At 42.7% G+C, this 13,790-nt stretch overlaps 2 protein-coding genes across 2 annotated transcripts in view; both read left to right on the forward strand.

Moving 5' to 3' along the window:
- Positions 1 to 3,029, forward strand: part of SCARA3 (scavenger receptor class A member 3) — a 129,223-nt gene extending 126,194 nt beyond the window's left edge. The window contains exon 7 of the transcript XR_014006502.1: positions 2,830 to 3,029. The gene's annotated coding sequence lies outside the window, so the exon portion shown is untranslated. The remainder of the gene's footprint in view (positions 1 to 2,829) is intronic.
- Positions 1,520 to 12,004, forward strand: ESCO2 (establishment of sister chromatid cohesion N-acetyltransferase 2). The gene is made up of 10 exons (XM_081188590.1): positions 1,520 to 1,670; positions 3,159 to 4,155; positions 5,479 to 5,575; positions 5,760 to 5,820; positions 5,973 to 6,096; positions 6,949 to 7,080; positions 7,561 to 7,650; positions 8,913 to 9,050; positions 10,302 to 10,486; positions 11,167 to 12,004. The coding sequence occupies exons 1-10, from the start codon at positions 1,627 to 1,629 to the stop codon at positions 11,297 to 11,299; spliced, it is 2,001 nt and encodes a 666-aa protein (XP_081044716.1). The 5' UTR covers positions 1,520 to 1,626; the 3' UTR covers positions 11,300 to 12,004.
- The last annotated feature ends 1,786 nt before the right edge of the window (positions 12,005 to 13,790 follow it).

Genomic DNA, 13,790 nt, shown 5'->3' on the forward strand with positions numbered 1-13,790 from the left:
AAGTGTGGCCGGCCCTGGAGGACTCTTGGTAACAGGCTTTTAAACATTCATTTTCTCCTTACACCTCCTGCAGAAGCAAATAGAACTGGTTATTTTATATAAAAACAGGACCAGTAATCATTTCTGACCCCACATTCCCACTCTACAATTCTCTTATTCTGCTCTCGTGAGAGGCAAGGGATAATAATAATAATAATAATAATAATAATAATAATAATAATTTATTATTTATACTCTGCCCATCTGGCTGGGCTTCCCAAAAGAATATTAAAATACTATAATACATCAAACATTATCTCTGTGGTTCTCCCATCAGAGGCAGCAATGCTTCTGAATACAGTGGTGCCCTGCAAGACGAATGCCTCGCAAGGCGGAAAACCCGCTAGACGAAAGGGTTTTCCGTTTTTGAGCTGCTTCGCAAGACAATTTTCCCTATGGGCTTGCTTTGCAAGACGAAAACGTCTTGCGAGTGTTCCGATTTTTTCCCGCTCCCCCCCCCTTTTTCTAAGCCGCTAATAGCCTTTTAGCCGCTAATCCGCTAAGCCTTTAATAGCCGTAAGCCTTTTTTTAAAAAAAATAATATTTTATTAGGTTTTATCCATAAAAAAGTTTAGAAAAATACAAAAAACGAAAAAAGTACAAAATTACAAAATAGAGAAAAACAAACATTAAACACAAAATAGAAAAGAAAAAAGCACATATAAAAAGACAAAAATTCCTTCTTTCTTAATTTCTCTTCTTTGATTAACTTATTTTCCTGACTCCCTCACGTCTCCCATTTTTGTATCCCTTTTAAAAGTTAGTTCAGCAAATTCATGTCCTGTTAGTCTATCTATTTATTAATCCAATCTTACAATTTACCTTGTTGCTAAAACCCCTGCATTTCATTTTAATGTCCTCAACATTCAAAAATTTTACAATATTTCTGCAAATACATTTTAAATTTCCTCCAATCTTCTTCCACCAACTCTTCTCCCTGATCTCGAATTCTGCCAGTCATTTCCGCCATCTCCATGTAGTCTATTGGTTGCATCTGCCACTCTTCCAAGGTGGGTAGGTCTTGTGTCTTCCAATGCTTTGCGATGAGAATTCTTGCTGCTGCTGTAGCATACATGAAAAAAGTTCTATCCTTCTTTAACACCGATTGGCCAACTAAGCCTTTAATAGCCGCTAAACCGCTAATAGCGCTAAGCCGCTAATAGGGTTGCTTTGCAAGAGAAAAAAACCGCTAGACGAAGAGACTCGCGGAACGGATTAATTTCATCTTGCGAGGCACCACTGTAGCAGTTGCTGGAAAGTGTGCTTTTTCTCTAAGCTTCTTGTGGGTTTCCCTGTGGGGCATCAGGTTAACCGGATGGGCCCCCATTTAGCCTGATCCAGAAGCCTCTCCTTCCTTAAGCGAAAAGACCCAGGCTGTTTTATGCTGCTGTCCCAAGGCTAAAGGGTCTACCAGTGTAAACTGGCCTGGGTGGGGGATCAGGAATATCAGTGGCTTGCAAAGATAGGCAAGGGATGCAAACATGAGTTCTCCTTCTAATCCCGGCTCTGCAGGCAAATAGACCACACCTGTCAACACAGAACTGACTAACGCACCTGCCTCTGACTTGTAGGCGCTTTGCTGAGAACATGGCGTTTGTTACTCCGAGGAAGCGAAAACGCAGTATTGACAGGTGAGATTGCCGTTGCAAGTTATCCGAGAGCTTTAGCTACTGTTGTGACTTGAAAAATCAGAGGGATTTATTTTTATACATGTATTACTGTTGGTTTTGGGATGCTACAAAGCGATTGGAATGTACAACATCCTGCTCTCTTCCTCTTCACTTTCCGAATTAATGATTAAGAGATTTGGTTTAACGTTGTCCAAATTGGAGTAAGGTGTATTGTAAGTGTTATGTACTGAAGTTCTCACCCTGGGCCAGCAGGGGGATACTGTAGATAGTTTTTTCACTCAGGTCCACATATGCAAATAAGGAATTGAAAGTGACATTCAGTGATTGGATAGTTACAGAAAGTTGTTACAGTTACCGTACGTTGTACTGGAGCTCCATATAAGCAGGCTGGCTGAACCCTTCAGTTCAGTTCTGTTCTGGCCTGTGAATAAACAAGAGCTATTTGAAGAATCGCTGTGTCGTCTGATATGTTCACCCACAACTTAACAGTAAGAGACACTGTTGTGTTATTTCATTTAGATCCAGTTTGTGATCTCCAATATTTTGCGTAATTTCCTGTGATAATACAGGGAACTAATTATGCTTCTTCTGAATTCACTGATTGCTTAACATAATTTAATAGGAAGAACAGAGGAAACAGTAGGAACCCATATCCTTACCCGTAAATCTTTATAACTTGATTTTTTTTATCATCTTCCAATATGTATTTGTCATCTTACACATCCATCACATGTGGAAATGCACCAAATTTCAGTATCTTCAACTGGCTAATCTAGCTCTTTTAAAAGATTGCATAGATTCTGCTAAAATTAGAATGATGTCATGTGCAAAAAGTTTTATTTTCCCCCCCCTTTAAGTAAAGAGTCAAATATTTACTTTATATTGTTGTAATGGATTACACTTCCTCACACCAGCCAGACCCAAATCCCCAGTCCAGTGCCCGAACCGTCAAGGATGTAATGACTGTCCCTCAGGAGCCTCTGGGTAATGTAACGGAAATTCTTACTGTGATTTTCTTTTCCCAGAGTCTCCTGAAGGACAGTATCCACCACACTGGGAGAGCCTTCATGGTTCACTAGTTGTATCTGGAGGAAGTAATTTAAACTCAGTGCACTAACTTTTCTTTTATATGGTCTGTGTATGATACTGTGAGAGCCAGTGTGGTGTAGTGGTTGAGAGCGGTAGTCTTGCAATCTGGTGAACCGGGTTCGCGTCTCCGCTCCTCCACCTGCAGCTGCTGGGTGACCTTGGGCCAGTCACACTTCTCTGAAGTCTCTCAGCCCCACTCACCTCACAGAGTGTTTGTTGTGGGGGAGGAAGGGAAAGGAGAATGTTAGCTGCTCTGAGACTCCTTAAAGGGAGTGAAAGGCGGGATATCAAATCCAAACTCTTCTACTTTGGATATGGAGTCGTCACCGGCTACGGTTGGTGTTTTACTGTGTTATGTTTATGCATAATGAAAATAAACATTAACTTTACATTTTGCAGCTTGTTACTAGTACACAGGAATCCAGCGAAAAAACTGATGATGGAATTCGCTAAGGGTCTGCCTATGACAGATCCTGCAGGACACTGTAGTGTATCTCAGATGCTGAGTTTCCAAGATGAAGAAAAAGAAAATCAAAACCTGTCCCAAGCATCAAGAATATCACAGAAGCTTGATAAGTCTCCACTACAAGCAGCCAGTGTGCCAAAGGGGATACAAAGGGAGTTTCCACAGAGAACGTCTCCTGAGTGTGGCAGCGCATACCGTTCCATTGTACCCCCCAGCTCCTTTTACAACAAAGGGAAGCAATATCTAAACCTACTGGAGAGGAAACTAGCAAATGAAAGCCATCCTCTGAATCCAAGAAATGATGGCGGGAACCTACCTGTTGCCAACAAGACTGAGACAACACAGCTGAAAGTGATGACAAACAGGAGCAGGCCTTCAAAAGCATCCAAGCGGCCTGCTGCTTCCAGGCAGGCCAAGGCTTTGCCGAGAAACACCAAAAAAGCCAAGGTAGAGGTGGTGCTTCCCAAGCCTGTGGAGGGGAATAAGGATGCTAACTGTGCTATTCAAAATAAAGTGGAGACTCCTTTTAAAGTATTAAGCATGAAATTCAAACCTGTGCCGAAGCTCCAGACGGGGGCAGCATTCTTTGCCACTGGAAAGAAATGGCAGTCGGGTTCTAAGAAGATACTTTCATCTCCATCGTCCCCCTGCTCAGTTAGCAAGCCCACAGTAAAAGAGAGACAGGGCAGACACCCGGCTCATTCCAAGCTCTCCTTGTCCACTGAAAGCAAAGCAACCGAAGCAGACAGGAAAGGAAGCCCCAAAGAGAAAAAACATGATCGTGTGGAAGATGGTGTGAAATTGATCTGCAATACAAGCCAGGAGACTGTGTGTGAAGGGAACCTGTTGCAAGATACCAGCCCTCTCCAAACGTCTCATTCTGGTTGCTCAGAGACTCTGGTAGAAAAGGAAGCTGATGCCAGAACTCAGGTATGTAGAATATATGAAAACTGGTAACCAAAGTTTGCATTTATGGAACTTCTGCTGCGATACACATTTTTGGAACTTCGCTGTGTGTAGACAATGTTTTGTCCATTGAATATTTATTTAATTTGTATACTGCCCTTCACCCGAAGAGTGATTCAAACATAAAAATACAAAATGAGAACAGAAAATACATAATGCATAATAAAGCAAATAGCAAATACAAACCAATAATCCCCCTCCCACAAACACATTTTAAAAAGCCATAGAATGGTAATCAGCCAGATGCCTGGTTGAAGAGAAATGTTTTCACTTGGCGCCTAAAGATATGTAATGAAGCTTCCTAGTGAGCCTCCCTGCGTGGAGCAATCCACAAAATGGGAGCAGAAAATGCCCTTGTGTTGTCACCCTCCCGACCTCTCGTAAAAGAGGCATAAAAAGAAGGTCCACAAATGATGATTGCAGGGTCTGGATCTGTTCATATGGGGAGAGGCGATCCTTCAGGTATTATGGTCCTGAATGGTGTTGAATGCACTGTACATCAGCAGGTTATATGCCATCCTTTAATTCTTTTTTAAATCTCACAAGCAAGCAAAGAACATTTCAATTAATATAACACAGTATAATAAACACTTTATATTAAAACAGGTGTTAAAATCAGTAAGATCCAATAAAGCCATAAATTAAAACTACTTCAGAAAAAAATATACTGAAAGGCCAAGGCCAAAAATTCATAAAATTTGATATCTGGGTAGCCTCTCTGCTGTAGGCTTTCCATGTATGAGATGTCTGAATTGGGGGTGGGGGGAGGATGGGAACACCTCTAGTCACCACACATTTTAACTTTCAGCAACTTGGAGACTTGAAAAAGGGTCTCATAATGTTCAGCGTGCTCTGGTCCATGGGGTCACAAAGAGTCAGACACGACTAAACAACAACAACGTTCAGCAGTAAAAATGAGGAATTTGCAGAAATCTCTGCCTTCCATTCACAGAATTCACTGGGTCAACAAGCCTGTTAGCATGGCAACAGTTTTAGATATGTTACTATGCCATGGTCACTCTGGCATTCCATGACATCTAGTGAATCTTATTAAATCCCACCTTTCTTCCATGACATGGAAGGTGGTTTTGTAGTGGTGGTTTTCTCTTAAGCCACTGACCAGACCTAGATCTGTGCTTTTCAGCAAAGTTGCTCCATTGATTTTCTTCATATCATTCCCTGAGACCTTAAATGGAAACGTCTGAAGGGGTAACCAAGTAGCAAAACTTATTATTGGGGCACCTTGAAAATTTGTCTACTCAAAAAAACATTTGTCATGTTCATTAGGACCCTGAAGAAATCTTGCAGGGATCACCAGAAAACGTGGACAAGCATGAGGCTGCCTCTTCCAGCAAGCTTTCTAGTACGATAATCAAGGATAAGCGTAAGTAACATTGAGAATATATTACAATTTCAGATGCATCTGTTCTGTGGTCATAGAAAGCTTGGTAGGCCACCCTATCCTGTTCATCACAATATTCTGAATAGAGAAAGTTCTCCATGTCATTGGGACCTGGGACAAATTGCCCGTGGAGGATAGAAATCACAATATTTTTTCCCTTCCTCAGAGCCATCTTCAGCAAGTGACACCCATCCATTTTTCAGTACGCCTTCCAGCAACAAAAAAAGGTATGGCAATCTTGTTCTGATATTCAGTAGTGATATGTAGATGAAAAGAGTTCTTCAGTTTTGATACTTTTCTTTATGAACCTGTTTCCCCCTGTGAATATTTACTATATAACCCATTACTACAAGATATAAATTCCTTAAATAAATTTCAGGCCACACAGTCTCTCAGATGAGCAGTCTTCAGCTGTCGCATTCAGTCCAGTAGGACAGAAGGTCCCTGCCATTCTGAGAACCAGCAAGAAAACAAAGGAACTGAGCAAAGATCAGATGATCATTGTGAGTATATTTCTGAATATATTGTTAATGGCTGTCAGGTCAACTAATGCCATGCAACTTGGAGCTTCTATTTTAGAATAGAAAAGCCCATCTTAGCTGCTAATCAGCTTTACATGCACTCCTAAATCATTGTACAGTGGTACCTCGGGTTACATACGCTTCAGGTTACAGACTCCACAAACCCAGAACTAGTGCTTCAGGTTAAGAACTTTGCTTCAGGATGAGAACAGAAATCGTGCTCCGGCGGCAGCAGGAGGCCCCATTAGCTAAAGTGGTGCTTCAGGTTAAGAACAGATTCAGGTTAAGTACGGACCTCTGGAATGAATTAAGTACTTAACCCGAGGTACCACTGTACATGGAAGTGAGAGCTGGACCATAAAGAAGGCTGCTCACCGAAGAATGGATGCTTTTGAATTATGATGCTGGAGGAGACTCTTGAGAGTCCCATGGACTGCCAGAAGATCAGACCTCTCCATTCTGAAGGAAATCAGCCCTGAGTGCTCACTGGAAGGACAGATCGTGAAGCTGAGGCTCCAATACTTTGGCCACCTCATGAGAAGAGAAGACTCCCTGGAAAAGACCCTGATGTTGGGAAAGATGGAGGGCACAAGGAGAAGGGGACGACAGAGGACGAGATGGTGGGACAGTGTTCTCGAAGCTACCAGCATGAGTTTGACCAAACTGCGGGAGGCAGTGGAGGACAGAAGTGCCTGGCGTGCTCTGGTCCATGGGGTCACAAAGAGTCGGACACAACTAAACGACTAAACAACAACAACCACTGTACATTTTTTTCCTGATGACTCAGGCTTATTTAGGCATGGCAACATGGTAACTCCCTCTTTCCCCTGACAGGATGCTGGCCAGAAACATTTTGGTGCCACTGTCTGCAAATCATGTGGTATGGTCTACTCAGCTGCAAGCCCAGAGGATGAAACACAGCATGCCCAATATCATCAGCGGTTCCTGGAAGGAATAAAATATGTGGTAAGACACAAACTAAATGCACCATGGTATCCTTTGTGAATTGATTTTATTTTGGACAACAGAATTCCCTAGAGCATACCTTGCTATATAGAACAGGGAATTCTTAGGAAACTGAGCACAAATGTTATCTGAGCTCAACAATCCAGCACACACTCCAGCATTTTGTGTGACTTGCCATATAAAAATTATGGAAGTACTTCACTTGAGTGTCTTTCGCATGGCTGAGACTCTTCATTGTGCCTTCCAGATGTTTTGGAGTACAACTCCCATTGTCCCTGAATATCGGCCTTGCTGGCTAGGACTGATGGGAGTTGGAGCCCAACATCTGGAGGGCAAGAGGTTGGGTAAGACTACCGTAAAGGGACATGCAGGTTGTTTTAATCATGACTTTAATATATATAGTGGTTTACAACTCTCACGAATTAAACTCTTGGGGATCTACACTTTTTGCCCTCTTCTGTCTTTTTCTCCTTTTGATAGAGCTGGAAGAATGAACATGTCGCTGCAGAATTCTGGGATGGAAAAGTTGTCTTGATTCTTCAGGATGATCCAAAATATGCCATCAAAAAGGTGCGGTGCTGACTTTTCTTCTAGTCTTGCTCCTCCAAATGGGAGTGGTCCGCTACTTGATGCAAAGGAAGAATCTGGAGCATACACTCCTGGTTCTTTTTTCTTTTAGTTGTGGATTGACCCTTCTCACAAAGGTGGGTGTGGTTCACCCCAAACAGCTTGGTAGGCCTGCAGGTTGGAGATTCTCCACAACTGGTGTAAAATATTTGCCCTACCTCCAAGTAAAATGAACTAATTTTAAAGTGTGTACAGTGGTACCACGGGTTACATATGCTTCAGGTTACATACGCTTCAGGTTACAGACTCCGCTAACCCAGAAATCGTACCTCCTATTAAGAACTTTGCTTCAGGATGAGAACAGAAATCGCACAATGGCGGCAGTGGGAGGCCCCATTAGCTAAAGTGGTGCTTCAGGTTAAGAATGGACCTCCGGAATGAATTAAGTACTTAAACCGAGGTACCACTGTATGTGTTCTTGTTTTTTTTTTTTTTTTTTTTTAATAAGGGAAAGTCTCCACCTTCCTCACCATATCAGTTCTATTTCCTTTTTCTGGCTCTTTTCCTTTTTAGTTTGTTAAATTTGAATTTAAATAAATTACCGTGTTTGGAGCAAAATTAGGGTGTTTTTTCCAGCCACACTTCTTGTATTGTTCCAAAAAATATACACCTGTTGCCTCAGATTTTAGGATTTACCGTATTTTTCGCTCTATAAGACACACACTTTCCCCTCCAAAAATTAAGGGGAAATGTGTGTGCGTCTTATGGAGCGAATGGAGGCTCCTTGGCTTCAGCGATAGCAACGTGAAGCCTCCGAAGCGCAGTGGGCGCGCTCCGGAGGCTTTGGGTTGCCTTCACTGAAGCCTCCGGAGCGTGGCGGGAGCTCCCGCTGCGCTCCAGAGGCTTCGGGTTCCTTTTGCTGAAGGGTAGGTGCCCCTTCAGCTAAGGCGCAGCGCCCCTTCAGCTAAGCGGGAGGAGAAATGGAAAGGGCTCCATTTCTCCTGCCGCTTCGCTGAAGGGGTGCTGCACAGAGGGGGAGAATTTTTTTTTTCTTGTTCTCCCCCTCTAAAACAAGGTGCGTCCTATGGTCGGGTGCGTCCTATAGAGCGAAAAATACGGCAATCAAGAGTTCTTCAGTTGTTTCTGCGGATAACTGCTGGAAGGCACAGTCGCAATGTATTTAGAAAATAATGTTTGTTATGACCTGGATTGAGTTTTGTCTGGTTTAGTTGCTGAGCTGTATATATCGCATTTTCCTTGCACAGGCTGAAGCTGTACGGGAGCTTGTAGATAATGAGCTTGGATTTAAACAAGTTGTGTTGCGCTGTCCAACCCAAACATATCTGTTTGTATCCACTGAAAAGAAGATTGTTGGCTGCTTAATTGCTGAGCCGGTCAGACAGGTGAGTAACTTGCCAAGTGGAAAGAGCGATACTCTGGATCAGGGCAGGCCCTTGATACAGGAGTTCATCCTTAGAGGTGTTTATGACTTGGCAAAGAGAAGGAGCAATGCAGTTGACTGGACCACTTTCAGCCATGTGTCTTGCTACTTGAATAAAGCAAACCACTTTAGTCCTAAGAACCCAGTCTGCTGGTAACTCTTACTGCACTGAAAGCAGGATTTTGTCACTTGGAGCAAACTCTTTTGACAATATGGAAACCATTTAAAAGGAGTTGGGAGTGTCTGCTGTTCATTCTTAGATATGAAGGGAAACATATTGCTAGAAATGGGAAGTAAAAGTTCCTCATCAAGTTTGATAAATGTGGAGTGGAGCTCTGGCTGCAAGTCTCCACCGTGCCTGGCAACTCCTCTTTCTGCTTGTAGTTCTAGGTCCTTGCTAGATGGGACTCAGGGAGCTTATCCTTAGCTAGTGGATTCTGTTGGGTCAGTTCCCTTTACGGAGAAAGAAGTGTCATCTGCTTAACGAAAGCTGCACAATATACCATATTTTTTGCACCATAACACTCACTTTTTTCCTCCTATAAAGTAAGGGGAAATGTCTGTGCATGTTATGGAGGGAATGCCTATGGGTGGCATGCCTACGGATTTTCCTCCTCTAAAAACTATGTGCGTGTTATGGTCGGGTGCGTGTTATAGAGCGAAAAATACGGTACCTCTTCCAGAGCATTAAATCGCTCTTGTCCTAGATAAAGGAAAAAGTAAATGGGGAGGAGAGGCCAATTGCAAGAAAAATGAATATGCACATTTTCTCTGCTGTCTTGTATGTCAGAACAAATCTGTCTTTTAGAGCCTTTTAGCTGGTCCCTTTTTCTGATCTAAGAGCATTCTAAATGAGTTTCTGGGCTGGTCTCATTCCACTGCGGCTCTCCCCCAGAGATGAGCCCTCTCACACATCCCCATGCTTAGATGGCTGGCTGTTCATAACATTTTAAGTGTGGCAATTGTTAATCTGTTGCTGTAGAAATAGCTTCTTAAAGGCTAACAAATGTTTTATGGATAACATTTGTAGGTAGCTCTCTACTTCAAGAATAATTGAGGCACTTCTGGCATTTGGTACAGATGCTCCAAACATGATGCTTTGGGCATCGTGGTGCGTCCCATTGAAACCTTGCACTAAGCGTGCTTTGTTAGAGGCTTGCTGCTGTTTTCCCCACCCCACTGCCTTGTTATGAGCGTATCCTGTTGTTCCTAGGCTTACCAAGTGCTTTCAGAGCCTCCACCAGTGTCAGGGTCTCCTACTAATGACAGTCTGGAGCCTCAGCGTGCCTGGTGCTGCTCAACAAAGCCAGAGAAGGTGTTTTGTGGGATCAGCAGAATCTGGGTGTTCAGCCTGATGCGGAGAAGAGGCATTGCCAGTCGTCTAGTGGATGTGATGAGGTAAGGAAATGTAATATCTGAAATAAAAGTAGACAGTGTTCTCAGATATGACCTTCTGGGATTACAGCCAGTTTTCAGCTTGCTTTAAAGGAGGTTTACCAGCAAGTAATACTTAGGAGCTTAAGATCTGGTGTATGAACCACATACAGCAGGGGGTTGAGAGAACCTTGGACTTAACTGCCTCTCTGACTCCCAAGCCTGGTGCATATGCTTTGGTCAGTGATAGTTTGGGGCTCTGTATAACAGAAACGAAACAATCTTCGTTCCTCCTCACCCAACCCCAAGGCCCACTTTCTGATGCAGATCACATCCTTGCAACCACCCCATTCATAAAACATTCTTCATGAACCAAGGCTTGTGAGAATACATTACCATACAAGTATGCCCCAACCACGAGAGGTTTGCAGATCCTATACAACGCATTGAAGCTTGGTGGGAGTCTTAAGTTTCCGATAACACTAGTTTTTTAAAACAAGCTTTTCCTTCTAATCCAGAAAAATGTGCCCACTGATTGTGAGTGTTCAGTGATGTGGGAAAAGGCACTCCTTGCATGTCTGGTCTGTTCCCCATTTCTTTAATACTGACAAATTTAAATATACAAACTGACCGTAAATTGAAATGAGCATGAAAACAGGACTGGATCCTTGCGTTACATTGATAACTTTTCTTTTCTTTTCCAGACGTACATTCTTATTTGGCTCTTTTTTAAACACCAACGAAATTGCTTTTTCTGACCCCACACCAGATGGCAAGCTATTTGCAGCCAGGTATTGCCAAACACCCAACTTCCTTGTTTATAATTTCATTAGTTAAGGTCAGTTGAGGGTGCCTTCCTACGAAGATTCAACAAGATATTTTTGTCATTTTCCTTGTGTTATATTCTGCGTTTTAACATTGTAATATAAATTAGGAGCGGCAACAAACCATGTTTGTGTTGCTTTAAAAAGTTTTATTCTGAAAGTTGAAACTTTCAAAGTTGATTGTAAGTTTTAGATGGTACGAAGAGAAGGCCAATTTAATCTATCTACAGCTGACATCTGCTTGAGCTATTTGTATCCTCTGCCTCCAGCGTTCCAAAACTTTGAACTCCTTCTGTCAAGCCTATTACTATAATAGAAGGTTGGCTTCTATTTAGCCGGCTGGATCTGAGGTGAGAGTTTGAAGCCAGGGGCCAGTGGTCCTTCAGATATTGGACCTAATGGTCAGAGATGACTGGAGGTGTAGTTCTGCAACATCCAGAAGGTGACTGATTCTCCATTCTTGCTTTAAGCTAAAGAAAGTCACTCTTGACAAAGAGTAAAATCTTCCTTACAGAATGGAGGTAGGAAGAGTCTGAGATGTTCTAATGCTGCTATGGGCCAGTTAAATATTCTTTTTGCACCTGTTGGTAGCGCTTCAGGCTACTTTTGCAATCCTAAAGCATTGGGTTTTGAATCCTGAGCCTGCGTCTGGGAACTGCTGCAATTATTGCACTAAACCTTGTTCGAACGAGTCTGTTCAAATAAAATATTTGTGTAATTTCGTCTCTCTGAGTTCATGTCAATATTGCTGTCTCTGGTGGGGTTTGTTGGCTTCCATCTGTCTTGGGAGACGATGGAAAAGTATGCCTTTGTGGGCGAAGTCTGTTAGGAATATGATAGGGATGCCAAAAAGTCTGGCCCATAAACTTGTAGCAGTCCTCACAAGTTTAAACGGGTTTAAAACAAAAATCACCTATATCCTTTCACTTGTAATGAAAATCATTGGTAGCTAACTTACTACACTATTGTTTTTTCTATATGCCCAGATATGCTTTTCTATTCTACGTGCTCCAGAAATGTAAAGCCTATAAGGCACAGAGAGAAACTTCCACTTGAATAACAGTGGCTGAAAAGAACTGAAAAGCTCCCTCCCTTTCCGATTAGATTGCTAAGAGAATGTGGGGTCAGAGAGATAGAGAAGAGAATCAGGTGTAGATTTTTGTGTGAAAAGAGGTAGAGTTGATTCTGATATTGTTCATGAATTACTGGGCTGAGCTTGTGCTTAGTGACACCATCCGTAATTCTTCGTTGTATCTGTGGTTCCTGCTGCAGCGGTTGGACCACAATCTAACTAGAATTTCCAACTGTACAGTTCTGATTCTGTGTCTGCCTGCTTCAGCCATGTCCTTGCACTCTGCTCTAGTTGATAGTTTCAGAGTCCTGGGGCAGGCAAGAAACTAGATCCTACAAACTTGGGAGTAGGCCCACCTTCTCTTTTGTGCATCATTCTATTTATACTACTATAGGGAGACAATGGAGTTACTTGTATTGAAATGGCAGAAGGAAAAGATTCACAATGGGCAAACACATCCTATCAAGCCTCTTGAAATGGAAAGGGGAGCTGATCTCACTGAAATGGAGGTACAAAAGCTGGAAATGGGGCCTTGCTTTGTTATCAATCAATCAATAGACTTTATTTGCGTAGCCAACAGGCCATAGCATCGAAGGACAAACACCGACAAGAACACATTACAAATATAGATACCATAAAATCTTATGACCTATTAAAACCTTAGGTAGAAACTGGATTATCATTCATCAATGACCCTCTGTCCCATGGGCGGCGGCCTTTTCTCTGGTAGATTGTTCCAGGTCGGTTAAGTACAGTGGTGCCTCGCAAGACGAAAAGAATCCGTTCTGTGATTCTCTTCGTCTAGCGGTTTTTTCGTCTTGCGAAGCAAGCCCATTGACGGATTAGTGCTATTAGCGGCTGATCGGATCAGCTGATAAGCGGCTTAGCGGCTTAGAAAAAGGGGGGGAGGGGAAAAAACCCGCAGGAACTCGCAAGACATTTTCGTCTTGCGAAGCATGCCCATAGGATTTTCGTTTTGCGAAGCACCTCCAAAACGGAAAACTCTTTCGTCTAGCGAGTTTTCCGTCTTCCGAGGCATTCGTCTTGCGGGGCACCACTGTAAATAGACCAGCCAAATTGCAAGATTATAAATATTAAATATAACCTCGGAGGGATGGTCAGGACAGGGAGAAAGATAATAATAACCAGATGCAGATAAATTAATAATCTCAATACTTAAAACTTGGCAGAACAATTTGGCTTCACAAGAGCGGCCCGGGATGGCAGACAGGAGCGGCGCGATGGTCTCGTCCCTGAGATCTTTATATAGGGAGCAAGACAAGAGAACGTGTGACACAGTCTCTACGTAGCCAGCTCCACAGGGGCAGAGCCGGTTCTCTAATGAAATTTTTTGATATCTACCTTCAAGAACAGCTGAGGGTAACATTTAGTCTGGCCAGAGTTTTGGAATGGTTAAGGTAGACAAATAAGG

The sequence above is a fragment of the Podarcis bocagei genome (genome assembly GCF_964188305.1).
Source record: "Podarcis bocagei genome assembly, chromosome: 3".
In the NCBI taxonomy this organism is placed as follows: domain Eukaryota; kingdom Metazoa; phylum Chordata; class Lepidosauria; order Squamata; family Lacertidae; genus Podarcis; species Podarcis bocagei.

Bases quoted from the DNA above. Each gene is read 5' to 3' on its own strand.
- ESCO2 (XM_081188590.1), top strand. From the start codon at position 1,627: ATGGCGTTTGTTACTCCGAGGAAGCGAAAACGCAGTATTGACAG. The intron at 4,156-5,478 runs GTATGTAGAATA...CATGTTCATTAG, and splicing joins AAGCTGATGCCAGAACTCAG to GACCCTGAAGAAATCTTGCA. The intron at 7,651-8,912 runs GTGCGGTGCTGA...TTCCTTGCACAG, and splicing joins CAAAATATGCCATCAAAAAG to GCTGAAGCTGTACGGGAGCT.